Source organism: Gossypium hirsutum, chromosome D12 (genome assembly GCF_007990345.1).
Source record: "Gossypium hirsutum isolate 1008001.06 chromosome D12, Gossypium_hirsutum_v2.1, whole genome shotgun sequence".
Taxonomy (NCBI): Eukaryota; Viridiplantae; Streptophyta; class Magnoliopsida; order Malvales; family Malvaceae; genus Gossypium; species Gossypium hirsutum.
In genome coordinates, this window is record NC_053448.1 from 61,151,760 (window position 1) to 61,177,777 (window position 26,018).

Below are 26,018 nucleotides of genomic sequence, written 5' to 3' on the forward strand. Positions count from 1 at the left end.
ATTTATTTTTTAGAAAAGTCAACAATGTACATATAACTAATGCATAACCTAATGTGAAAAGAACAATTAAAAAAAGAGAGAGAAGACCAAGATGTGGCTCAATTAATTTATCATCATTGATTTTTTTAATTGTTTGTTATTATAAATAGTGCACACGTATAAATATATATTCGAGTAATTATAGCATAGAATGGAATCAATACAAGGTACTACAGACGAAGAATCGAAAATAATTATAACAAAACCTATATATGGGATATAGATATCAGAATTGTGCATTGTGCGACTCAAACCAGAGTATGGTCCAAAGCTTCTACCTTAGCCAACAGTGTCAATACCTCATTGGAATTTAGTCCCTGTACAAGATCAAAACTTGAAATTTAATTCTTTTACTTTTTAAATTTCAAATTTTAAAATTCAGATTTAGTTGTTAACACTGTTAAATAGAAATAGGACTAAATTATAAAACTATGAATGAGGGAAGGATTGATAGCATATTTTATTTTTTACGGAGTTATATAAATAAATATTGGCGTGTAACGTAGAAACAAAAAGTAGTGTACGAAAAACAAAACCTGATACTGGACAAACGGAAAAACTAAAAGGTAAACCCGTAATTGAAAAGATTGTTGGTACGTTTTGTTCTACGATTTAATGTTCCAACGATGAAAACATAATAATATTATTAATAAATAAATAATTCAAATAATCTTATCAATCAAAAGCTTTAAAAATATATCTATAAAAAAATAGTCATATAAATGGGGGGTGATTTACCTATATGCCCCCCAAAAAGAAATTAGACCATTTATGTTATTTTTTAAAAATTGTATCGACATACAGGACGTGTTTTCACCTTTTTTTTTTTTAAATAATCGTCACGATTCGTCTAATTTTTGCGGCGGAAGAGGTTTTTTCTCAGAGACGATAGAATTAATCCATTGGCGTTTGGAGTTGGGAGTCGAATCCTCGAGAGGAACAACAACAACGATCACAATGGTGAATGAAGGAACGGCAGGGATTGAGACGGAGGGTATGACAACAGCAATCAGTTGAGGTAGCAAAGAGGAGGAATTAAAATCTTCTTCCTCTTCTTCTAACAACTCCTCGTCCTCTTTGTCGTTACTGTTGAGCATGTCGTCGTTGCCGCATATATCGATACATTTATAAAAGAAAAAACAGTATATATGATCAAAATTTAAAAAAAAAAATCTTATTTAATATTAAATAATTTGTCACCTACAAATGTCGAGAAACGTAAAATTGGTAGGGAGAAAAATTAAAATACCAAATTGAAAAGATTTAAGTATGAAATTGAATATTAAAATTAACCTTGGGTACAAAAGAGTGTATTAATCAATTATTTTTTCAAATTTTGATGAAGAATTTGTAAACAAAGGAATAGGTAAAGGGGGTAGAAAAGTACAAAAGAGATAAAGAAAGGAAGTGATGGAGACCAGTGCGCATGTATATCCAGGATTCCATTTTTTATTTTTTTTTACTGAGGGAAAGTTTCTGAATGGCAAAGCGAAAAAAAAGGCTGAGCCCCAATGCCTGCAATTCACTGTGTTTTTCTGAATTTATAAATAAAAACTTGTTATTTATTTATTTTGTGTAGCGTAAGCCTATGATAAATATGATCCTTTTTTATTTACGGACTAAAATTTTGCATCATTTGCAAAAAGATTTTGTCTTTCATTTCACTCGCAAGCTCCATTCACGTGCTCTACCTTTTCCATCTCTCTCTCTCTCTCTCTATCACGCAACCTATACTCAACCATTCCCTCTGTAAATTTGCAATTTTAGAAAAAGGGTAACTACAAATAAATTTTAGTCCTTCAATCTTGGTTTTTTTATTTTTATTTTGGTATCTAAATTTGATAATTAGGTTTATTTTAGTTTATGAACTAGGAAAATGTTAAAATTTGATTTCTTTTAAAAGAATATCTCAAGATTTTGATTGTTAGAAATTAGACTGGATCGATCAATCAAATTTATTAAATTGGGGATCGAGCATTATATTAACCCGGAAAAAAAGTTTAATTGAATCGAGCTAAAAAAATAGTTTTTCTCTATTTTAAAATAATTTTGCTTTTATGAAAATTTTAAGAATCTATTTAATTAAAACTTGGTTTAAGGACTATGCAAATGGGCTAATTATTAAGTTTAGGGAGTCAAAGTTATATTAACCAAAAAAACCTCATCAGTGTTGAAAAAGCAAAGGCTGCAAAGCTAATAAGCTAATATCCCTATCTCTCTCTTTCTAATACGAATCTCTTTGTAAAAAGTGGTATCAAAAGCTTACCTCACTCTCTCCCCTGAAACACCATTTTCAATTCCTGTCATTGAAACCCCATCAAAGGCAGTGCAATGCCCCTCTCTCTCTCTCTCTCTCTCGCTTTTTTAAATGCTTTTAATCCCTCCCCTAGCCTCCAAATGAAACCCTAAAAGAACCCACCCTCGTTTCCTCTTTGGATTCTCTGTCTTTTCTGTTTTCCCCCGTGTTCTATTTTTTGAGTTTTACAGCCATGGAAGCTCTGAATTTTCTCATGTTTTGGAAACCTAGTAACGGGGTTCATAAAGTAAATCAAACCCAACCATGTGATGGAAACGGCGCCGCCGCCACCGTCACCGTCACTGCCACCGTCGCGTCTGGGGTTGTTTCGGATCATGAGTTGGATGAAGGGGAGGACTCTTTCATCGACTTGGAGTTTCCTCTACGTGATTTTAATGGCAATGGTGGAGCTCGCCGTGAACTGACCAACAATTTTGTTGGTAACAAAGAGCTTAGTTTGTCTCCCGCCGATCACTTCTCGAAGAGAAAGATTATGCCTATCGAGCCAATCTCCAAGCCACAATCGCCCATTGCTCTGCTAAAATCAGCTCAGAGATTTCGAGTCTTTACTCCCAAGAAATCCAAATCAATGGCGAATACCGGTAACAATACACGCCTGCCGGAGAAAACCAAGCTCGTAGGTGTTTCAATGGAGACCCCAAAGCATGGAAACCATAATAGCAGAGAGCATTTCACTAGAGAAAACAGTTTCCGAAGAACAAAAGGCAAAATAGAAGATGATCCTTCGAAGAGATTATCAAAAGATTTGGTACATAAGTACTTGAATGTAATCAAACCATTGTACACAAAAATCTCCAAAAAGCACAGTCAAACCCACAAGTTCGAAGTGTCCGGCGACTTATCAACGTTATCTCCGGCAACTTCTCCGGCGACGGTATATTCTGTAAAGGAGAAACAGGGAAATACTAATATTAAAGCGGGTTACAAGCATCTGGGAAAAAGCCGATCAGCCTCGGCTGCAGCGTCGCCGATTAGCCGGAGAGATGATTCACTGCTGCTTCAACATGATGGGATCCAAAGCGCCATTTTACATTGCAAGAGATCTTTCAATTCATCCAGAGGTAATCATTTTTCGGTTTTGCAGTTAATTTTAAGCTTTGGGTTTAATTCAGAAATCAGAGTTTAATGCTTAACTTTGTTTCTTCTTGGATTTTCTGCAGAATCTTCATGGTTATCGAGATGCACAAGCGATTGTTCTTCACAAGAGAAATTAAGCAATGCATCTTCAACAGGTATACAAGTTTTCCACACTGTTTAAATTCGTTACTGCACTCTCTTTTAAGTGCTAATTAAGCTTTAAATTTATTTCTTTTTTTCTCAGAGTCTTCTCTATTTTCACGAGTTACAAGCATTTCATCATACGAGAAACTAATGGATTCAGCAAGAACATCAAGCGAAGAAGGCAATGGCTTCACCACCTGAAAAAGTACTGTTAATAGACTTTAAAAAATTTCATGATCATGATGATGTAAAAATTGAAAAGGGGAAACAAAGGAAAATTAAAAAAAAGAAAAGAAAAGAAAAAAAAAGAAAGGGGTAGTAATTGTTTTTTGATTGTTTAGTTTATGATGAGCAGTGAATAGAGAGAGTAGTTTTCACTTTGTAAAGGTGAAGTTGTTTGTCATTATGAAGGAATTGAAAGTTAACTCTTTTATATTTGGATTCTTTTTGTTGTTGTGAGAATTTGTGTTTGGTCTTAAATTTCTGCAGTTCAAAGATGTGATAATGATTTTCTTGGATTTGAAGGACTTAAAATGACTTTCAACATTTATTTTTCAATTTCCTCCACAATTGGTAGTATTTTTAGTGGGAATTTGTTTTCTCCAATCTTCTATAATGCTTTCAACAGTAAAAACTATTCACAATTTCACACCATCCACAAGAGAAGGGAGTTGTTGATTGGATGTACTAAATAAATCATTAAAAATTTAGTTCAAACGGTAAATATATATATATATTAAAATTTCAGTTCAGGTGATCTGCATCAATTCTCATTCTTCAAGCTGATATGCCAACTCCTCTTTGTCGATAACGATCTCCTTTCTTGTCTCTCTTCGGTTATCTCCTCTTCTTTCCACGCCATTTTCTTGTTCCACTCAACACCTCTTCTGTATCCATACGAGGCTTAAAGGTTTTTCTTTCTCTTGCCTCAGCCTATGCGAGAGGCTTTTTGAGTCAACAAGGACGTGTTCTTCCAAGTTCACGATGACTTGTTTTTCTCGAGTTTGTAATGACTCAAGTTCTCGAATCCGAACCAACTTGTTTTGTTTGCGACTAATCAGATGGATTCAATGCATTTTAAAACTTTGAAGGATTTCTTGGAATCCAATAAATACTAGTTCATGTATAATTCAAAACTAGGGGGAAAAAAAGAGAGAAAAAAGCAGTGTGAATTGAAACAAATGCTCTGGCAACCCATCCCTGCTATATGGGCAGAAGGTAAGTTGAATGTTCCATTCAACATGCCACAGCCATAAATATATATTCTCTGCACCATTTAATTTGAAGGATTTATGCCTACATCCACTGCATCCCCCTTCATATTCCATGCTCACATACACTTGTTGGTATGGTTCCTCTCCGAAATATGCCATGGTACTCCTACACAATGTTTACCCACAACTTGTTTGTCTATATATTCCAATCTAGTCTTTATTGTATTTGGTATGTTTTATGTATATGTGTTATTATTTTATGTTCGATTAATTGTATTGAATGTTTTTAAATATATTTCAAATTTTTGTAAAAGTGTCATAGAGGTTTTTGTAGTAAAAGTCAGATTGCATTTTGTTCACTCTGCTTAAAAAATGAGTAAATTAGTCTTTGTATGTTAGATTAAAGAATAAATTGTTTATTCTATTTAAAATTTCATCCATTTCTATTGTTAAAAACTGGGGTTGCTGACCTGTTGCATCGAGATTGGGATATTGGTATTAGGCATGTGCATCGAGAATGCAATAAGACGGTTGATTGCTTAGCAAATGCTGTAGAAGGAATGGTTATTGACTTTTACTCTTGGTCTCAACCTCCCGATTTTGCTTTGAATGTGTCACATGAAGATGTTACTGGTTTTTCTTTTCCTAGATTGATTGCTATGTAATAACTTTTATCCTCCTTAATAAATAAATAAAAATTAGGATTGCTGATAAAATAACCAAACAATTCCACGTGGCATGCCACGTGTCTCATTCTGACATGCAAGGACCAGTTTGTTCTTTGACCTAATGCGTTTATTTTTTTAGTAAAGGGGACAAAATATAATCCGGCTCTTAATACAAAGATCTCTATGATACTTTTATTTTCAAATTTTAAATTTCTCCCTAAGTTTACAAACTTTCTAATTGTATTAATTATGTCCTTTTTTTTCAATTTATATTTGACATGAAATATATTTAAAACATATTTTTTTTAAACATATTAAATTTAAGTTAGCAATACAATAAGTCTACACATGTTTATAATTTTATCACGCATCTCTTTTCGGAAGACGGTTGAGTCCCCCCGTCTTTTGTTATGTTCTCAAGTCCCTGAACTTATGAAGCCTCGTTTCTGTAGTGGGTCAATTTGTTAACATACCACCGAGCCATTTTTTATTAACATAATGACACCGAGCCCTTATTGTAGCCCGCGCCACAGAATCAACGGCTTTATTTTTGGTATCTTAAAATATGTTCAATGTCTTAACACCTAAATTAATAACTAAACTAAAGTAAAAACTTACTTGACACGATCAAAACATTTTAAATTTAACGAGTCCGAATGCTATTAACCCTTGGTATTATATTGCATTACAACTTAACTTAGCTTCGCATTATACGTAATATCATAAGAATCAGACCGACGACGGAATTGATAAACTGAAATTCATTCTTCGCCACCTAATGAGCTTTGAAATTTGAATAAAGGGAGGGGGCGCCCATCTATAATGATGAAATGGGATTTGATAGCATTTGTCAACTTCATCCATACCCACAGGTCACCAACATAAGAAGAGGACCGGACGATATCGGTTCACTTCTCCAACACATTTTTTGTAATCTATTGTTACACACACATCATGTTTTTTTGTTTTTTTATCCGACCAACATTTAAAAGGATAAAAATAATAACATCAAATGAAAAAGAAAAGAAAGGTGAACAGTAAGAGGCACTTGATTTTCTAAAAAAGGGTTTCTACTTTTTTTTTTTTACTGCCCACTTCAACTTTTCAGGTTTTCATCATGTAATGGATCTTTCTTCTGGATTTTATTTTTTAAAAATAAAATGTCAGTTTTTTCAAAGGATTTCAAAAAAAAATTGAAAATTTATATGACGTCATGTTTTAAATCTTTTAATGTTTTTATTATATGGGTGTGGATGTCATCCAGCTATAAACAGGTGATCAACAATTTAAGTTGAGTAGTTAATGTCACAGTTGATAAAGTCTGAAAATGAGGATGAAAATTTGAGCTCATTAAATGAGGACCGCACCAAGCCGGACAATTCATGGAATATTAGTAAAGGTTGGTTTGAATCATCGGGTTTTATCCGGAAAATACTCGATACTTAATATTATCATTAATGTAGGGAAAATAAAAAATTGAACTGTTACAAATGGACAGTTTACGAGCTATTGAAGTAATCTAAATTTCGAAATTAATACCTTTAAAGTTAACGATAATCAGACGCATTCACCATCCCTTAAAGAATATAAAAAATGGGAATTTGAATACATTACTAGAAAAGAAAATGATGAAGCGGATCGAATAATTAAAACAACCTTTAATAGGGAAGAATGTTTGCATGTGTTTACATATAATCCCTTTAATATAATTTAACTAGCTGTATCTTTTCTTTTCTGTCACCAATTAAAAAAAACTAAAATGTAGAGTGTAATCTTAATATCATCCATTTTTTAGATTATTTTAAATTACAGGTATATTCTTAAATTTTGAATCGATCTATCTTTAAACTACACGTATAATATAAGTTCAACATGATAGAAAATTATGTATTTTCCATAATAGAAAACAGTGTCGCCTATTCGACATGCGACACCAACTCCAAAATTACTCGATTATTACAAAAATAATGGTGAATTTTTTTAAAAAGAATAATAATAAAAAGTGTGTCGCGTGATTTGAAAAAAAAAAGAGAAATTTTTTTTGAAAAGAGTAAAAAATGAAGAAAAAAAAATGATTGAATGGGATGTCGCATTCAAGTAGATGACACTAAACCTGTCCATGGGCCGGGCGGCCCAGCCCGGCCCGACGGCCCGTCCGAAATATATGAGGGTTTGGGTAAAAATATAGGTCCGAAATATGGGCTTGGGCAAAAAAACGAAGCCCGTTTAAAAAAACGAGTCGGGCCTCGGGCACCACTTTTTTTGCCCCAGCCCAACCCGGCCCAAATATAATAAATATATATTTTTTAATTTTTTAATTTTAAAATAATTTTTTTATTTTTTATTTTTAAAATAATTTTTTAATGTTTATTTTAAAAATGGGTCGGGCCGGGCTCGAGCTTATGATATTTTTCCCGGGCCGGGCCTGGGCAAAATTTCATGCACATATTTTGGGCCGGGCCAAAAAAATTTCCGGGCTCGGCCCGACCCGGCCCAGCCCGGCCCATGGACAGGTCTAGATGACACCCTCCTAAAATATATTTCTTTATTTTTTTGAATGTTATTTTTAATAGTTGGATGACACAGTTGGATAATGTAGAAACATATTATTTTGAAAAATAATTTTAATTTTTATATTATTTTAATAAAAATCTTGATATATCTATTTTTATTTTAATTAATTTCGTCTTTATTTCAAAATAAGATTTAAGTCTAAAAACTATTTCATTTATAAATTTATTTTAACATCATATATTTCCTTATTAATATTTAAATTGTAATTAAACCAAGAATTATCATAATTTTATAAAAACTTAAACTAAAAAAAATTAAAAGAATTGAACTTGTTAAAAAAATTACAATAAGAACAATTTAGTAAAATGTATTTTAAATAATCTTATGATTCCATTAACTAAATACCAAAATTTTACATTGCAATTAAATGAACCAAATAAGGTAATGTGTGGTACCCGACATTATACCGGTAATATTACATATTCAATAAATTGTAAAATATTATAATTATAATTTTGATTAATTTTGGTTTTTCATGTTTTATTGGGCGGAAGCATTGTTGAGGAGAAGGTAAGAAAATTACCATTGTAGACATGGGTTAGGCCCATGTAGTTTACCCAAGGGCCAATCATCTCTTTTTTATTTGGTTTCTACTTCTCTAATTGTATTATTCTTTTGAAACTTCAAAAAAAAATTTGGGAAATAAGAAAAAAAAAAGAGCATAATGATAATTTTAGCTAAATGTTTACAATTTTTCCAATTTAGCCCTTATTCTTTTAGCTAAATTTGGTCATTAATTATTAAAAAAAAGAGTCAAAACATTTTTTGATCATAAATGTTAACTAATATATTTATTTTTTTAACTATGTTGGAATGGCAATCGTATGGTAGTCTACATATATTTCATTTTGATATGACAATATTTGTCTTATATGTAACGCCAATAAATAATTTAAAATACATAAAATATAAAAAAATCAAGAAAAATAGCATAAAATACATGTGGATTGCCCATGCAGGCGGCCATGTTTAAAAATTTAACATTTTCGTCAATATTTCCGTTAAAAAAAATCAATTCGACTCATTTTAAGATGTTGATGGTCAAATTTGATTTTTTTTTTTAAATATTAAGGGCCAAATTTAGCTAAAAAATTTTAACAAAATATGTAAACGTTAAGAGCTAAATTTATCATTATCTTAAAAATAATAATCAATTAACGCTTCAAAAGTATCTAAATCTTAGTGCTGCTAGCAAAGGTCGAGGTTTGAGGAGTTTGAGCACTCATATTTGACTCTCAATATTTAAAAATTATGTGCCAATTGTTTTAAACTTAAAATATTAAATTTAATGTTTGTAATAATTGGTTTTAATTGTAACTGCCAATTAAAAAAATAAAAAATAAAAATATGAAAGTTTAATTTGTATCTATTTGGTTTTAATTGATTAATACGATTTGACTTTAACTACTTTTATTTATAGAACTATTAAGGAACACAGTTGGAACATATACCAAACTTTAATAATCATTACTATATTCAAATTAAAAAATAATTTAATAATTAAATAGGCTTATAATTATACACAATAGATACATCAGATATAAATCGTTAATAAATTACGATTTTCAGGTTAATTACTCAACACTAGGGGTGAGTATTCGATCGAATCGAATCGAAAATTTTCGAGTTAATCGAGTTTTCGAATCTCATTTTATCATCCTAACTTTATTTGAAGTTTTCTCGAATCGAGTCGAGTGAGATGGAATTCGACTCGAATAACTCGATTCGTTTAACTCGAAATTCGAAATTTTTTTCGATTTTTTCGAGTCGAATCGAGTTTTGCTCACCCCTACTCAACACACTTTGAAAATCCACACCACAATTATTAAGCTTTTACAACTTGAGAATTTCTAAATTTCCTATTTCCAATCCACTCCACTTAACCTTATCAATAATATTTAATCTTATTGATTAAGCTTATCTTCAAAAGTAAATAATTAATATTCTTTTAATATAGTAAAATTGATATATTAAATGTTACACAATGGTCGTTGAATCATTCGAAAGTTTTCATTTAAGTTACTAACTATTTGAAAGTTTTTATTTAAGTCACTAGGTTGTTAAGTGTTTTTTTTAAGGGCTAGCTAGTGAGCTTCAAGCGACGATTTGATGATCAATACCCATCAATGAGTAGAAGAACATATCTTAGATCGAAGTTTGATTTTGTGGCCAATGTCGAAGATTGGAGAATAAAACTGTTTGGATTTTGGTTTACAGTTTCATGATATTCAAAGCTATTTCATGAAAAAAAAACTAAACTATATATAAAAGAGAAGGGGAATGAGAGCTTTCGATTACCGTAGGTAGGCCATGCAAACAAAAAAGGCCATATAGAAGTGATTTTAATAGCGTAATGACTTAAATGTAGTTTAGTGACCATTTTGTAACTTTTTAAAGTTAAGTGACTAAAACGTAAACTTACTAATAATTAGTGATGTTAAGTGTAATTTACCCAAAATGATTCAATATTCATTAGTAAAATATACTTGCCTCATATTTATTTCAAAAAAATTAAAACATATATTTTCATTAATATATATTCGATACTTGAATTTAATTTTAATATTCAATTTACTAGTCATTGGACCACATGATGCAATTTGATTTATATACCAAATCGTACGTTAGAATTAAATTCAAGTATCAAATAATATATTAATCCTGTAAAAACACACTCGAAGTACACTCATATAATCATAAGTCCCCAATACAAAAATCACAAGGCAAAATCCATAACAAATGCAACTAAAAATGAAATAAAAATTCAAAAAAAAAAAAACAAAGTTCATAAACAAGTTTGATCACTTACATATAATATTTCCCAAGGTTCTAGAGTTGATATCAATTTCCATACTACAATTCATTTGGGCATATTTCTTCTTCTTTATCACCTCCATCAAATGTATCTTCCCTTTCAACTTTACTGAACTGGTCAATGGCAGAACACCTGAACTAATATCACTTCCCAATTCGTTATCTCTTGTATTCAATGACAAACCATTTGATCTCAACTTGACTACAACATCAACCTTTTTGGTTGACCTAGCCCCGACTCGACCCTTCTCGATCATGGCATTACCAACCGGTATGCCCTTATATGCAAAGGTGACGGTACCATCTTTGTACTTGAAGTGACCGAAATTCGTGTTCTTTACCATGAATTGGGTATTCATTCGCAAGTCGAATGAAGGGGAAGCTTCAGTTCCAACATTAAAAGTGTCGATAAACGACCCCGATCGAACCCGGAACTTTGGGTTTGTCATACGCATGAAGATTAACACGAAAAGCAATATAATCCCTGTTTGGAACACGGCAAATAATATGATATACAACAGGCACTTCATTTGCTTCTTTCTATTTTGGTCTTTCGAGTGAGCCGTGATAGACTCTTCGTCATTACTTGGTGCCAATGGATTTGGGGATTCATCATTGATCTTCTCTGGATTTGGGGTTTCATCACTGATCTTCTCTGCCATTTTTTTAAAAGCTGTGGAAAGGAATTTCTAAAGGGGTAAGAAGGTGAAGAATGAGTTATGAGAAGAAAAATGGAGCTTATTAATAAGTTTTTATAGATAAAAGAAGATACGTATATTTGATAGATTTTGAAAGGGTTAATATACCATTTAGTATCTATATTTGGCTTTAATGTTCAATTTGGTACTCAAACTAAACAACATCATGTAGTTCAATAAATACTTGACATTTGTTCTCCAGTAAAAAAACATACGTACTTAATTGGGACAAAGAAAAACTCACGTCCCAATTTAAACATTGAAAGGCAAACTCAAGTACAAAATTGAATATTGAAATCAAATATAAGTACCAAATAGTATATTAACCCATTTTGAAATGTGTAATCAGTACTAGAAACCAGGTTGTATTTTCCTCCTTTACTAAAAAAAGAGAGCAAATTAGTCTCTATATGTCAGAACAAAGAGTAAATTGGTTATTTTTGTTAAAAAATTCATTCATTTCTACTGTTAAAAACTAGTGTAGCTGACAGAATAATCAGACAATTATACGTGGAGTGTCATGTGTACCTCATGTTTACGTATAGAGACCAATTTTTACCATTATAAATATATAAAATTTTTAATTTTTTAATCTAACATACAATGACAAATTTACCTATTTTTAACTAGAGGAAACAAAATACAATATGACTATTACTACAAGGGCTTTCATGGCAAATACTTGGACTTTGAAAAAGCAGAAGGAACAACAAGTCAAGTTCTTCTAGTGGTATTATCAATCATGTTTTGTTGACAATGAAACGCGTTAGGCAAGTTGGAGGATTTGATGCCTTTTTAACTTCATTGGTTAATGTGGTTATTGGATGAGTACCTTACAAAAAATTACCCATTTTTCCTTACTGTTCGACTTTGAATTGTAGCTGAAATTTCTCTCAAATTTGACTCATGATTTCATGGAATAAAGGTCAACATCTCTACCAAATCACCTCTACATCTAGAAGATTTAAAATGCTAAGTACCGATTTCTTTTCTTTTTTTGGTTTTTTCAAATGAAAATTAAATTTATGTAAGACGAGAAATGTATCGATTATAAGGATTAAGGTTTAGTTTAATATTGCTTTTAAAAAGGTGTTTTTGGGTAAAAAAATACTTTTGAGCAAAAGTTAAAATTTTCTACTTCTGTTTTTATCTAAAAAAGTATTATTTTTTTTATCTAAAAGCACTTTTATCAGGGGCAAAGCCAGAACAAATTTTAAGGGGTGTCAAATAAAATTTTAATTTTTTATAATCTATATCTTTATAATTTGTGAAGGATTAAATCGAATTTTTATAATTTTAGGGGAGGCCGAAGTGTAATTTTATATTTACTAATTTAAAATGTTTTAAAAAATTTAAGAGCTTAAATGATAATTTTACATTTTAAGGGGGGTTAGGTCCCTTGCCAACCCCCCTAAATCCGCCTCTGACTTTTTAAAAGCTCAAAAGTATCTTATTTAACAGTACTTTTATCTCAAAAGTAGTTTTTGTTCCGAAAGTGCTTCTTAGAAGCAATGCTAAATTTGCCCCAGGTGAAACAAAATTGATTGAATGATAGTGAAACATAGGAGAATTGAAATATTATACATTACGCTACCATAGATAAACTTGTTTTATAAAAGAAATAGCTTTGGGTAATTTTTCAATTGAGTTGAGACCCGATTAATTGGTGACATTATCTCAGATGAAGGCATATTATTATAGTAAAGATGTGATAGTATATAGAAGGTTCATGTTTTGGTTTACTCTTTTAGGTAAAAGAGATTTCAACTTTCTGAAAAAGATGAGAGAGCAAAAGTCGGTTCAAATTAATTAGATTAATCAAACGTTAATTGAAGAGATTAAGTAATAAACATATGTCAAATTGGTTCATTTAAAATTTAAAATTCGAAATTGAATTAACTAATTATAAATATATCTATTAAATTTATATATTTTAATATATTTAAACTCAAATATATTGTCAAATGCCAAATCCAAAACAAACTCAATGTTTTCCATACCCAAAATCAGATAAAAAATTAAACCCAAATAGTATTATGCAAATAAAAATATAAATAGAAAATAAAATAAAATTTTAAACAAAATAGTAAATACTAATGTTATAGTATAGGCTGATTTGGTTTGGATTGTAAATTTTTTTTAAAAAAATTACTTGTCAATACGGTCGGTTCAATTTCGAGTAAATATAATATAGAGTCGATTAAATCAATTATTAGTATTTTTTAATCGGATCAAACGATTACTCATTTCCTAAGCGAGGAAAGAGATACATGCTTTAAGAATTGAAATTTTCAACTTATTACTAGTATTTTCTTTTTAAGAACTGAGTTTTTAAATCCTATAACTAAAGTTCTAAAAGTGGCACATCTTATTTAGGAAATAGTAAAAAAAAATTAAAATTATGTAACGGTATTAATAAATGTTCGATGTAATGGTAAGACACGTTGTATTTCGAAGAAGAGAATGCATATTCAAACATTGAAGTAACAATGATGGGAGAAATAACTACAATCTTCGAATATAAACTATAAAACGAACATGAAGAATAAGAAAAATACATAACAATATTTAAACATTATAAAATTAAAATATTCCACCAATTCTTTTATGTTGCTTTTGTATTTGGGGCCCATTGTTAAAAAAGTCTGGTTAGAGATCATGGGCTTGGTGAGATGCTTCAATCCCTTCCTACATAGGCTTTACTTATGGTGGTCTAATATATCCTCACTTCATATTGGTCTTCCAATAGTACTATCATCCATGTATAATTTTGGATCGTGGGGACTAATGCCGATTCATTATTGACAATTTAGGAATAAAACACTAATAAAAAATCAAAATTCAAGGCAATTTGAAACGAAATATATCAAAATTGATAGCAAATTCAATGATAACAGTATCATTAAGAGTTAAATTATATTTTGTTTTTAAAAAAATATATTTTTAAGCTAATTTTTGACTTGAGAAAATATTTTTTTTTCTTAAAATAATATTTTTTTTATTTAAAAATATTTTTGAGAAATATTTGTAAACTAACCCTTAAAGAGTGATCGACTGTCATGCGAGGACTTGTCGGACATTTGTACTTGTCCATGTGTCCATCACATGAAGACGATTTGGTGGAATGTTAGACTTGGCAACTAACACTACTTTCCCATTGTTCTTCTTCATTGGGGAACATAGTAGCAATGACAACATGTCTTTTATGGTGTATTGATTTGGGACCATGCCCTTTATTGATGGAATCATTTGACCCACTGCGCGAAATAAAATAAAAAATCTAAAGTTAATTTCATCATTTTAGTTAGGAGTGAGCCTTTGATCGAATTGAATCGAAAATTTTCGAGTTAATCGAGTTTTCGAATCTCATTTTATCATCCTAACTTTATTTGAAGTTTTATCGAATCGAGTCGAGTGAGATGGAATTCGAATCGTATATATTTGTTCGAGTTAAATTTTAAAAAATAATTTTGGGTCCTTATAACCACTGTCACCCATCGTAAGAAAATTTGTCCACCTTAATCAAATTTTTTATTAACTTTCATCACCTCATAATTTATTTATTAATTTTTTATATACTGGTTAGCTTCTTTGCTCGCTTAGTTGTTTCAATTATCTTCAGATTCTTGTCACTATGTATTTTGGAATTAAGAAATATATTAAATGTAAAAATATGATTTTTTAATAAAAATTATTTTAAAAATAAAATGTGAAATTGATGCCAATATAAAATTTTAGCACGAATATTTTATGGCATAGTTAATAATTCAATTTTAATATAAATATTCAATATGACTAAACAATTCAATAATATAAATAATATAATATGTAAAATTTAATTTAATAATATAAATAGTAGATATAAATAAAATTATTACTATTTATGTTTAGTGATTTTTTTTTGGATAATTTTGATTTTTTATTTGAGAGTAAAAGGTGAGAAGTAAAAGTTTAGGGAGAAAATAAAAAATTTTGGGGAATAAAAGTTTGAGGGAAAGTAAATAGGGGGAGTAAAATTTTGGAGGGAAAATATTAAAAAAAAATTGGAGGGGGGAGGGTTTGGGGTAGATGAGAGGTGGGATGGGAAGGGAATAAAAGTTTTAGGGAAAAAGTGGGAGGGAGTAAAAATTTTGGGGAAAAATAAAAGGTTTTGAGGGTTTTGGGGAGTAAAATTTTGAGAAAAAGTAAATGGGAGAGTAAAATTTTGGTGGGAAATGAATTTTGGGTAGATTGGAGGGTTGGGAGGGGAGGGGAGTAAAAGTTTTGGGGGAAAGTAGGAAGGAGTAAAAGTTTTGAGGTAAAAGTAAAAAGGTTTGGGAGTTTGGGGTAAAAATGTAAAATACTATAGTTTGATATTCGAATTATTCGAGTTATTCGAATTCGAAAACCCAACTCGATTCGAACTTGAAATTTGAAAAAAAATTCGAGTTGATTCGAATAACTCGATTAACTCGAATAACTCGATTCGTTTAACTCGAAATTCAAAATTTTTTTCTATTTTTTCGAATCGTATCGAATTTTGCTCACCCTTAATTTTAGTAATTTAAATTTAAATTTTATCCTTTTTTAAAGATAAAAGTGTAGATTTGTGTATATTTTCAGTGATTAAATAAGGATTATTTTATTACGAGTAGATAAAACGAATGGTTGCTATATGTAACTGATGTTTTTATTTCACCAAAAAAAAAGGATGATTTTATTGAATTTAAAATCGGATTTAATTTTTCAATTTTAATTATCATAAAATAAAAAATTAATCCAAATAAATGGTTAAATATTTAAGTTAATAAATTATTTGAACTAAGGATATTATTTAATTAATTAATTAAAAATACAAGCATAATATAATCACCACAACAACAACAAAGATAATAAAAATAATAATTCGAACAACGTTTTCAGTTTGTCGAATCAGCACAATAGGGATTATAACGACCGAGTCGAACGCTCGTGTTTCACTTATTGACCATGGGTTTTACCTCACAACCTACGTGGTGGTTTGGCGATTCAGTCCGAGTCATTTTTGCTTCCATGACTCGACAAGTTTGGCCAGCGCAATGCGAGTGGAACCTCCCTCACTCGTCGCCACCCTCGCTGCATGTTTCATGGCTAAGGCTCGCTCCCTAACTGAGTCACCTTCTTTCGACCCCATCAATTCTTTGACTCGTTTCTCCACCTCAGTTGAACTCACGAACCCGGTTTCCGACTCCACCATCGGCAACGCAATCTTCATTTCTTCTACCATCAACACCCTGTTGAACCTTTGTTCAGCATAAAGCGGCCACGCTAACATTGGAACCCCTGCACATACCGATTCTAGCACTGAGTTCCAGCCGCAGTGAGTCACAAACCCACCAACCGAGTCGTGATTCAACACGGCTAATTGGGGTGCCCATGATTTGACTACCAGTCCCTTCTCTTTGGTCCTCTCCAAGAACCCTGGAGGAAGCAATGATTTCAAATCTGGGTCGACTTTTGTGTCAATGTTCAAGCTTTGGTTCTCTAATGGTGGGTTCCTCACAATCCATAAAAATCTCTGCCCACTCCTCTCTAATCCAACAGCTATTTCCTTTAATTGTTGCACTGAAAACGATCCCAAGCTACCAAAACAAAGAAACACTACGCTTTTACTAGGTTGAGAGTCTAACCATTTGATGCACTGAGGAACACCATCACCGTCCACGGTGGTGTTAACAATGAGAGGTCCGATGCAGTAAAGGGGAGGCGTGGGGTAGTCCGGCAAGCAGAGTCCATCATTAATCTCTTTGAAGCTCTTTGGCTCGAGATATTCAAAAGTGTCCACAATAATCCCAGTTGAACGGGGCAAGTTGGTGGCGATGTCTAAGAAAACGTCATACAGCTTGTTGCCTTTGAACGTTGTCGGCGGCATATCTGCAGATGGAATCGGTGGAGCACCAGGGATATCAAGGAGAACGTTGAGATGTTGGAAGCTTTGAGTGAATTTGTTACAGAGGGTGGGCAAATAAAGTAAGCAAGCAGCGGCACCGAGGGCGGTAGGGAGGAAAGAGTAAGCTGGAAGGTTGAGATCGGAGGCCACTTCGAATGCTGCGCTGGTGCAGAAGAAGTCGACGATAATGGCGTTGAGTGTGTAGTTATTGGAGATGGTGAGAAGGGTGCGACGGACATCGGGGTTTCTGAGGCGGATGACGTCGAAGAAAAGCGGATCTAAGTCGGTTGAGGTTGGAAGGAGGTCGAATGTGGGGAGGTAGTGGAAGGTGATGGAAGGAGGAACGGGGGAGGGAACGGTGGAGGAAGGTTGTGAAGGAAGGGTGGCGATGAGGATGTGGATAGAAAGGGAAGGGTGTTGAGTGAGGAGGAGCTTGGCGAACTCTACCATGGGTGCCAGGTGAGTAAGCATAGATGCTGGGTAAATAACTATGGCTTCCTCCATTGGTGATAATGAAAAATGGAGAAGACACAATGTATACATGAATCATAAAGAAAACATTGGGATACGGGGTTTTTATTTTTTAAATGTGCTATTACTCCTTGTAAGTTCATAAAATTTTAGATTTAGTGCCTCCGTTAAAAAAATTAAAAATTAAGAATTAAGTTTTTTTATTTAAAAATATTAATCTAGTCATTATAATCGTATTTAATTTTTGTCAAAATTATTATTAAACTGTCCTTATATGACATGGCATATAATTGACAGAAAATAAACATGTTAAATTTATAAATTTTAATAAATAACGATAATGATTGGACTAGATTTTTAAATTAGAAAAAAATAAGAGGATTAAAGTTTTATCTTTTAAAATATACAAGCAAAGAGACTAGCAACACATTTTAACCTTTTTTTCTGAAGTTACAACCGTATTAACCCTTCCATTTTGAATAAACCAGTTTCTAATTACACGTTTAACTTTTTAATTAATTTTTAAATAATGTATATTTAATTCATTCTTCATAATTAAAATATATAATAATTTAAATATAATTATTATTTTTAAATATCGTATTAATAGATCAGTAAAGTTTTTAATAATATTAAAAAAATTCAAATCATAATTAAAATATTTATACTATTTTTAATATACAATATAATTTTTTTACTTCATGTAATCATTATTTAAACTAATAACTAATAATTTTATTAAAATATATTAATTATTTCGATAATTTAAATATATTACTAATAAAAAAATCTTATTATTAAAGTATTTGTACAAGCACTAAAAAATTGATATATTGTAAAATAAACTCTTCACCATTCAATTTTTCTTTTTATTTTCTTAATGGTCAAAAAATTAATTATAATAATTTTTAAATAATATATAATTAATATGTAGCAAAAAATTTAAGTAAAAAATAAACAAAAAAACTTTTTAAAAATGATTGTAATTGTAAAAAAAATTATGTCAAATTTTACTTTAATTATAATTATTTTAACTAAATATTTTTAAATAATAAATATAAATTATTTTTATACGTTAATTAAAAATATAAATTATTTTTTAAAAATAGTTATATGATATATAAGTTTTTAATTAAATTTATTCTGGTTATAAATAGTTAGTTTGAGTTTACTTAATGCTTGAGTTAGTACTTGTAAAAGAATTAATTTGAAAAAGTAATTTAAAAATATTTAGTTAAAATAATTATAATTAAAGTAAAATTTGACATAATTTTTTTAAAAAAATGATTATAATTGTAAAAAAAATTATGTCAAATTTTACTTTAATTATAATTATTTTAACTAAATATTTTTAAATTACTTTTTCAAATTAATTCTTTTACAAGTACTAACTCAAGCATTAAGTAAACTCAAACTAACTATTTATAACCAGAATAAATTTAATTAAAAACTTATATATCATATAACGAGACTCGAATTTAAAATCTCAATTTTTCAATACTGAAACATAATTTAAAATCTTCATTAAAATTAAATTTTTTATATTTATTTTATTTGATTCATTCATTGGTTGTTGACTTGTTGGTATTGATTTGAAGGTTGGTTGCAACTGTAACGATCTTACTGAACTGACATTGAGTGTACTTGAAGATCGACTATAGCACTTCACCCAACCCTTGGTTCAACATGAGATTAGTTGCTGAAATGACAGTCAAGAACCCGAATTTCAGATACGGAACCACCAGTGTTGGGGTAAACAAGTTGGGGTGGCTTTAGGCCCAACAGCAAGAGTTACGTCAAAAATTAATCTCATTATAAATTCTTATCATATTTATTTTTTATTTTAATATCTAAACTCACCCATAGTTCCTCTTTAACTCTTAAATAGGGGGATAAAGTACTTCAATGCATTCGAACCCAAGCTCTTTGAATGGCAATAATACTGACACCAATCAAATTAAAACTCAATCGATAAATTAATGCTGAACTTGAATTCCAACCACGTAAGAAATAATATGAATTTAAGAAATTATATCGGGTCAAATTTTTTAACATTGACAGCCCGGTCCAAGATGAAAGGTGAATGGTAGGAGACGATCTACAGGAATGGATTGCTCCATTTCGATTAATTTGCCGCAAAAATTGGTACAAAATATAACTCGCTCTTAGAGATGGGTGCTTTTAAATCATGGATTTCTTGCTTTTTTATCATTTGCTGTGATGTAAACTATTCAATCATTTTTGTTGAATAATTGTATGGAATTAAAAAAAAATTAAGTGTGAAATTGAATATTAATGTTAAATTCAAGTAGCAAACGGTATATTAACTTTAATAATAAAAGTTAATTTTTGATGATTTAAACTAATTAATAAAAATAGACAATGATAGCACATATACAAAACTTTTTAACAACATCGCTTCTACTTCTTTTGTAACAAAAGATTCTTCTTTTTATGTAAAACATGCTCTAACTATGATTTCATATATAGAAAATTCATTAAATCTTGTTCATTTTTTTTTTTGTGCATTGAGAGATATTATTTCACTTTCATCAATTGAGTCCAAAAGTTATGTACAGTTAAATTATAAAAATCAAATCGTAAAGGGAGTAAAACTTGGAATTTTACCTAAAACTCGAAGCCGTCAAGATTTGGACATCGTTTCTGTGTATCGGACCAACACAACAAAAATAACAACCGGTTCGGTCCGAGTCATTTCAGCTTCCATGACTCGAAAAGTTTGACTAGCGCAACACGAGAGGAACCTCCCTCACTCGTCGCTACCTCGGCTGCACGTTTCATATCTAACGTTCGCTGCCTAACTGAGTCACTTTCTTTCGACTCAATCAACTCTTTGACTCGCTTCTCCACCTCAGTTGAACAAACGAACCCTGTTTCCGACTCCACCATCGGCAATGCGATCTTCATTTCTTCTACCATCAACACCCTATTGAGCCTTTGTTCTGCATAAAGTGGCCAGGCCAACATTGGAACCCCTGCACGCACCGATTCCAGCACCGAGTTCCAGCCGCAGTGAGTTATGAATCCACCAACCGAGTCGTGATTCAACACGGCTGCTTGAGGTGCCCATGATTTGACTACCAGTCCCCTCTCTTTGGTCCTCTCCAAGAACCCTTGAGGAAGCAATGAATTCAAATCTGGGTCCAAGCTTTGGTCCTCTAATGGTGGGTTCTTCACCACCCACAAGAATCTCTGCCCACTGCTCTCTAATCCAACAGCTATTTCTTTTATTTGTTGAATTGAAAACGAACCCGAGCTACCAAAACAAAGAAACACTACGCTTTTACTAGGTTGTGAGTCTAGCCACTTTAAGCAATGAGGAACATCGCCGCCGTGTGCGGTGGAGTAGGCAATGGAAGGTCCAATGCAGTAAACGGGAGGTGTGGAATACTCCGGTACGCAGAGTCCATCGCGAATAGCCTTGATGGCCTTTGACTCGAGGCATTCGAATGTGTTGACGATGATCCCAGCTAAATGGGGCAAACAAGTGGAGTTGTTTAAGAAAATTTCATACCACTCGTTGCGTTTGAGTACCGGCGACGGCATATCTGAGGATGGAATCGGTGGGACTGCGGGGATGTCGACAAGAACGTTGAGATCTTGAAAGTTTTGAGTAAATTTGTTGTGAAGGGTGGGCAGATAAAGTAAGGAAGCAAGGGAACCGGCGGCGACGGTGCAGAAACAGTAAGCAGGAATGTTGAGGTCGGAGACGACTTCGAAAGCGTATCTGGTGCAGAAGAAGTCGAAGATAACAGCGTTAAGTGTATAGTTGTTGGAGATGGTAAGGAGGGCGCGGCGGAAGTCGGGGTTGTTGAGGCGGATGACATTGAAGAGAAGGGAGAGTGGGTGGGTTGAGGGAGGAGGGAGGTCGACGGCGGGGAGGTAGTGGCAGGTGATGTTTGGAGGAACGGCGGAGGAGGGAGGTTGGAAAGGGAGGGTAGTGGCGATGAGGATGTGGATAGAAAGGGAAGGGTGGTGAGTGAGGAGGAGCTTGGCGAACTCTACCATGGGTGTTTGGTGGGTAAGCAAAGGTGCTGGGTAAATAACTATGGCTTCTGCCATTGCTGATTATGAAAAAATGGAGGGGGAAAAACACAAAGAATAGGAGTTTAAAGATGATGTACTGTGAAAGAGATGAAATAAAAGAGCGAGTTACTGAACCAAAAAGATGGTCAACGATGATTCTTAACCATGTTTTTGGAATAGGATACACCACCTACTCCCCTCATTCCATTTATTAAAAATTTTATAAATCTGAAAATCTAAAAACATTATTTAAAATTTAAACATAAAAAAATTATAGAAAATCATAATTTTTTAATTATTAAGTGATAATATAATACAACCTCAAAATATTACATCTTCGCACTTTAATAAATTCCAAAATTTTTCATCAAAAATTAAAAAAAGCAACCAAATTTCCGGAAAAATTATTAATATCATCTTGTGAATGTTGCTTTATTTTTTTTCCTAATAATGGTAAACAAGGTCACATGAAGTAATTGAATTTTATTTGGTATTTTGAAATTGAAAGCTCTTTAAATTGTATGATTTAAGGGGTTTTTTTATTATCTAAATTAGGTTATCCATAGGAAGCAATAGACAATAACTAATCCCCTCCCTTGTTACGAATGCTCTCCAATGTCCAATATAATCGAAGGTCATTAAAGCTACAAACCCAACATCAAGTGGAGAATGCAATCGAAAACCTAAGCCTCCCCGAAAGACTAGAAGGACTAGAAAACCTATATTCAGGGTATATAGCTATGCATATGACAAGTTTATAAAGATAGAAAAACAAAATACGGTCACATTCATCATTGCAAAGCTTAAAAGTGTTGGAAGGTTTTTACCAAAGTGTAACTACACAAACTCCAAACGAAAGCTTTAAAACGACAGGTACAAAACAAAGTAAAAGGAAAAAAAAATCCGTCTACCTCTACTTAGGAGCAATTTTGGACAATCAAGCACAGCCAAGTGACGCATTGTAATTAGATTGAAGAGAAAGTATCCAACATTTGGATAATGGAGTCCAAAACAGCATACAATTGAGAAAAAAGAGCTCAGTACTCCCACTTCTTCAGTTCCATACCATCCGGAGGACTTCCTTCCACCTTCTTTACACCAACTTCTTTCCAGTTCGTCGAAAGAACAGTCCCGTTTGATTCCACCTATAATGCATACAGCAGATAAGATTGTTCAAACCCCCATTATTTTATCCCAAAGACCATAGTTATGCAAAACAAGCTTTTTGAGTTAGATATCTTACAAAGGATTTCTGCATGGCCCTTCTTGCATCCTCATCAGCATCCTGATAAATGTCACGGAAAAATTTATTCAAAGCTGCATCACCATCTAGCTTTTCATCTTTCTCCTGAAAAACCAGCCAGAAAGGGTCGTGTTAAATCATGATTGCATCCCACAAACTTACACTGGGCAAGTTGTCCCACGCACACAATGGAAAACATATAAAAATTAAGATATTTGATGTACCTCCTTCTTTACTTGAGCTTCGATTTTATCCCAATCAACCCTTTTTGGTTTGGAGGATGGGTACGATGGCCTTTGATTTGCAGCAACTACAAGACAAGAATTAGTTACGGCCACAAGTCGATAAAAGGATACTTTAGTAGCCAAATTATTAGAGGGGATATTCTAGCTTTCATAGAACACTTAACTAGCATGTGTGCTCAAAGAACAAGTTCAACCAATCAAATGATACTGGAAAAGATTTTCAATTGCAAAAGCATCAACAAAGAAAACCATGAAATTTATGGGCATGGAGTGTGGTCAAACATTACTGAAGCAGATATCAATGTGTTCTAATTTTACAATATAAGAACCCCATATTGCAGAATAACAAATAGCTGTGCAGATTTGTTTGAACTTTGAAAACAAATTAAGATGAAATTCTTTTAATGTGAACAAGATAGAAAAATTCAAGGGCATGGAGAGATCAACTTACCAGAAGATACATTAATCCTTTGGGGCACAGCAACTTCCATGCTAAATTCAAGGGATGTCCAATGAATTGGTTCAGCTTTTGCTAACCTAATTTCAATTTTGGTTGACAAAACATCATATCTGCACTTGTCAGGTATTATCTGTTCAAACATTGGCAATCCCGAAAAAGACAACTTAGCATCTCAACTAGAGATACAATCACATAGCAAAAGATTGAACACTAAGCCTATTTGTCGCTACTTTAAAAAAAAAAAAAGAATTCCACTTCAATGAAGTATTTTCAATAATTTCCAGAATTAACTAAAGAGTTCTATATTTGGACCTTTGCCCAAAAGGAAAATGCCAACCTTATGTACCATATTACTCTTACAACCAGAAAATAATCAACACAAATTTCATGTAATACCTTTCCAAATAAGCGAGGTTGGAAATGATAAGCATCTTTGCCGGGTGCATTGACAGCGACACTTAGCTGCACAGCAACAAAGAAAGATGGTGTATCTTTAGCCTACTAATAAAAAACTCAATGCTACTCATGGAACACTTAAGGAAAGAAACACACAAAATTGCAAAACAAAGATGAACCACAATGCAACTTACTATTTGTTCACCATAATCAACTTTAACACACTCGGGTGGTATTCCCTTAGCAAATATTGTGACAACCACTTCCTCTGGTTTCTGATAAAATTCATGCCTGCACAATATATTTTTTACCAAATCAACTGCAAATCACCAAATGCAAAATAGCACTGACATTACAAAGAGAATACACAGGAACAAACCTGTAAGTTGATTTAGTTGGTGCTGCAACAGTCATGGGATCAGGTACATCCTTGACAGAAGAGACGTCTTTCACAGGTACAACATTTGTTGGCACCACTTCCAAGGTCTCCTTCGGTAACTCACCATTTTCCTCTAAACAAATACACAAAGGTATTATATAGCAAGGCAAGAGAGGTTACTGAGACAATAACAGAATACTTTTAATTATATAGCAATTCTTTCGGATAAATTCACCCCTTACCAAAACCCGTTCTTTAAGACAATATACCTGCAATGCGCTCTTCACATTCTTTAATCAACTTGGAAAATCTCGACTCTTCTGGTGCCAAAGCAGCCCCAGTCTCCAACGCAGCCTTAGCAGTTTGATACTCCTCAAGCTTCATACACGCAGTACTGCAAACATACGTTTACATATTATTATAAAGGCTTGTTCTGGGAAAAGGGTGAATACAAACTTAGCTATTCTATCAACTACTACAAATTTTCTCCCATAATAATCTTTTACAAAAACAACCCTACAAATTCCTTTAGTAATTATACATTAAATACGATGCGGAAACAATTAATTTCAGTGCAGAAAGTACTATATTACGCAAGGGAATAAAGAGTATATAATTTTTTTTTAAAAGGACTAAAGCATTGGGCGAGCCCAAATAATCAAATTAAAGAGGAAAAAGAAAAGCCGGTAAGGGGAAATGAACTAACGCTTTACGCAAGTAGGCTTTAGACATGGACGGATCCAACTCAATTGCTTTGTTAGCATCTGCCACAGCATCTGCGCGAACAAAATTGCAAAGCAACAAGTAGAATGAACAATTAGTTTCTTTTTGAAACTTATAGAAAGTGAGATAAATAGGGAAAAATTAAGGGAGAAACCAGGGAGATTGTTCAGTTTGATGTTGGCTTGAGCACGGTCAGCGTAGAGCTCGGCCTTTTTAGGGTTGATTCCGATGGCTTGCGAGTACAGATCGAGGGCGAGTTCAAAGTGGTCATCGAAGTATGCTTCTTTGGCTTTGGTTTCTAAAGCAGACGCCATTACCAGGGCAAACCAAGAGACTCACAACGAGGAAGAGAAGTGTCTAGAAGATCAAAAGATCAATGGGAGAGGGGATTTTGATTTTCTGAATAGGATTGACCCTCAAAGAAAACTAATATAAACAGATTGAATAGTTTCCGACCTTTTAAACGATTTGATTTCTTTATTCCGAAATTACAATTATACCCCCACGGTTTTGTAAATTACAATTTTATACCGACCGGTTCAACTTTTGGGCCATTGGTTTTCATTCAATTTTTAAAAAAATTACAATTAAATCATATTAA

At 32.3% G+C, this 26,018-nt stretch overlaps 5 protein-coding genes across 6 annotated transcripts; 1 reads left to right on the top strand and 4 right to left on the bottom strand.

The window, feature by feature from the left end:
- Positions 1–2,216: 2,216 nt before the first annotated feature.
- Positions 2,217–4,012, top strand: LOC107942362 (membrane-associated kinase regulator 5). Its single transcript, XM_016876014.2, has 3 exons — positions 2,217–3,417; positions 3,517–3,588; positions 3,678–4,012. Exons 1-3 carry the CDS (start codon positions 2,529–2,531, stop codon positions 3,776–3,778), a joined length of 1,062 nt encoding a protein of 353 aa, XP_016731503.2. The 5' UTR covers positions 2,217–2,528; the 3' UTR covers positions 3,779–4,012.
- A 6,822-nt stretch (positions 4,013–10,834) lies between these two features.
- On the bottom strand, positions 10,835–11,509 carry LOC121224587 (late embryogenesis abundant protein At1g64065). The gene has a single exon (XM_041108051.1). The coding sequence runs from the start codon at positions 11,507–11,509 to the stop codon at positions 10,835–10,837; it is 675 nt and encodes a 224-aa protein (XP_040963985.1).
- A 4,827-nt stretch (positions 11,510–16,336) lies between these two features.
- LOC107942363 (UDP-glycosyltransferase 88A1) lies at positions 16,337–18,082 on the bottom strand. 2 transcript variants are annotated; one of them, XM_041107627.1, is made up of 2 exons: positions 16,758–18,009; positions 16,337–16,721 (listed from the first exon to the last, which is right to left on the bottom strand). In XM_041107627.1, the coding sequence occupies exons 1-2, from the start codon at positions 17,994–17,996 to the stop codon at positions 16,563–16,565; spliced, it is 1,398 nt and encodes a 465-aa protein (XP_040963561.1). In that variant the 5' UTR covers positions 17,997–18,009; the 3' UTR covers positions 16,337–16,562. The 2 variants fall into 2 exon arrangements, with proteins under 2 accessions (XP_040963561.1, XP_016731504.2); XM_016876015.2 differs by having other exon boundaries at positions 16,337–18,082.
- A 2,306-nt stretch (positions 18,083–20,388) lies between these two features.
- LOC107944432 (UDP-glycosyltransferase 88A1) lies at positions 20,389–22,203 on the bottom strand. The gene has a single exon (XM_041107628.1). The coding sequence runs from the start codon at positions 22,005–22,007 to the stop codon at positions 20,637–20,639; it is 1,371 nt and encodes a 456-aa protein (XP_040963562.1). The 5' UTR covers positions 22,008–22,203; the 3' UTR covers positions 20,389–20,636.
- Positions 22,204–22,735: 532 nt separating this feature from the next.
- LOC107944433 (protein SGT1 homolog B) lies at positions 22,736–25,868 on the bottom strand. The gene is made up of 10 exons (XM_016878263.2): positions 25,572–25,868; positions 25,401–25,470; positions 24,964–25,088; positions 24,695–24,827; positions 24,510–24,606; positions 24,316–24,381; positions 23,911–24,049; positions 23,439–23,524; positions 23,215–23,319; positions 22,736–23,116 (listed from the first exon to the last, which is right to left on the bottom strand). The coding sequence occupies exons 1-10, from the start codon at positions 25,729–25,731 to the stop codon at positions 23,009–23,011; spliced, it is 1,089 nt and encodes a 362-aa protein (XP_016733752.1). The 5' UTR covers positions 25,732–25,868; the 3' UTR covers positions 22,736–23,008.
- Positions 25,869–26,018: the final 150 nt, after the last annotated feature.

What these genes read in the sequence shown, in the direction of transcription:
- LOC107942362 (XM_016876014.2), top strand. Translation starts at nt 2,529, where the DNA reads ATGGAAGCTCTGAATTTTCTCATGTTTTGGAAACCTAGTAACGGGGTT. An exon ending in ATCTTTCAATTCATCCAGAG is followed by an intron (nt 3,418 to 3,516) that starts GTAATCATTTTT and finishes GATTTTCTGCAG; the next exon opens with AATCTTCATGGTTATCGAGA. An exon ending in AAGCAATGCATCTTCAACAG is followed by an intron (nt 3,589 to 3,677) that starts GTATACAAGTTT and finishes TTTTTTTCTCAG; the next exon opens with AGTCTTCTCTATTTTCACGA.
- LOC121224587 (XM_041108051.1), bottom strand. Translation starts at nt 11,509, where the DNA reads ATGGCAGAGAAGATCAGTGATGAAACCCCAAATCCAGAGAAGATCAAT.
- LOC107942363 (XM_016876015.2), bottom strand. Translation starts at nt 17,996, where the DNA reads ATGTATACATTGTGTCTTCTCCATTTTTCATTATCACCAATGGAGGAA.
- LOC107944432 (XM_041107628.1), bottom strand. Translation starts at nt 22,007, where the DNA reads ATGGCAGAAGCCATAGTTATTTACCCAGCACCTTTGCTTACCCACCAA.
- LOC107944433 (XM_016878263.2), bottom strand. Translation starts at nt 25,731, where the DNA reads ATGGCGTCTGCTTTAGAAACCAAAGCCAAAGAAGCATACTTCGATGAC. An exon ending in AAAGCCTACTTGCGTAAAGC is followed by an intron (nt 25,089 to 25,400) that starts GTTAGTTCATTT and finishes GTATGTTTGCAG; the next exon opens with TACTGCGTGTATGAAGCTTG. An exon ending in CCAACTAAATCAACTTACAG is followed by an intron (nt 24,607 to 24,694) that starts GTTTGTTCCTGT and finishes TATATTGTGCAG; the next exon opens with GCATGAATTTTATCAGAAAC.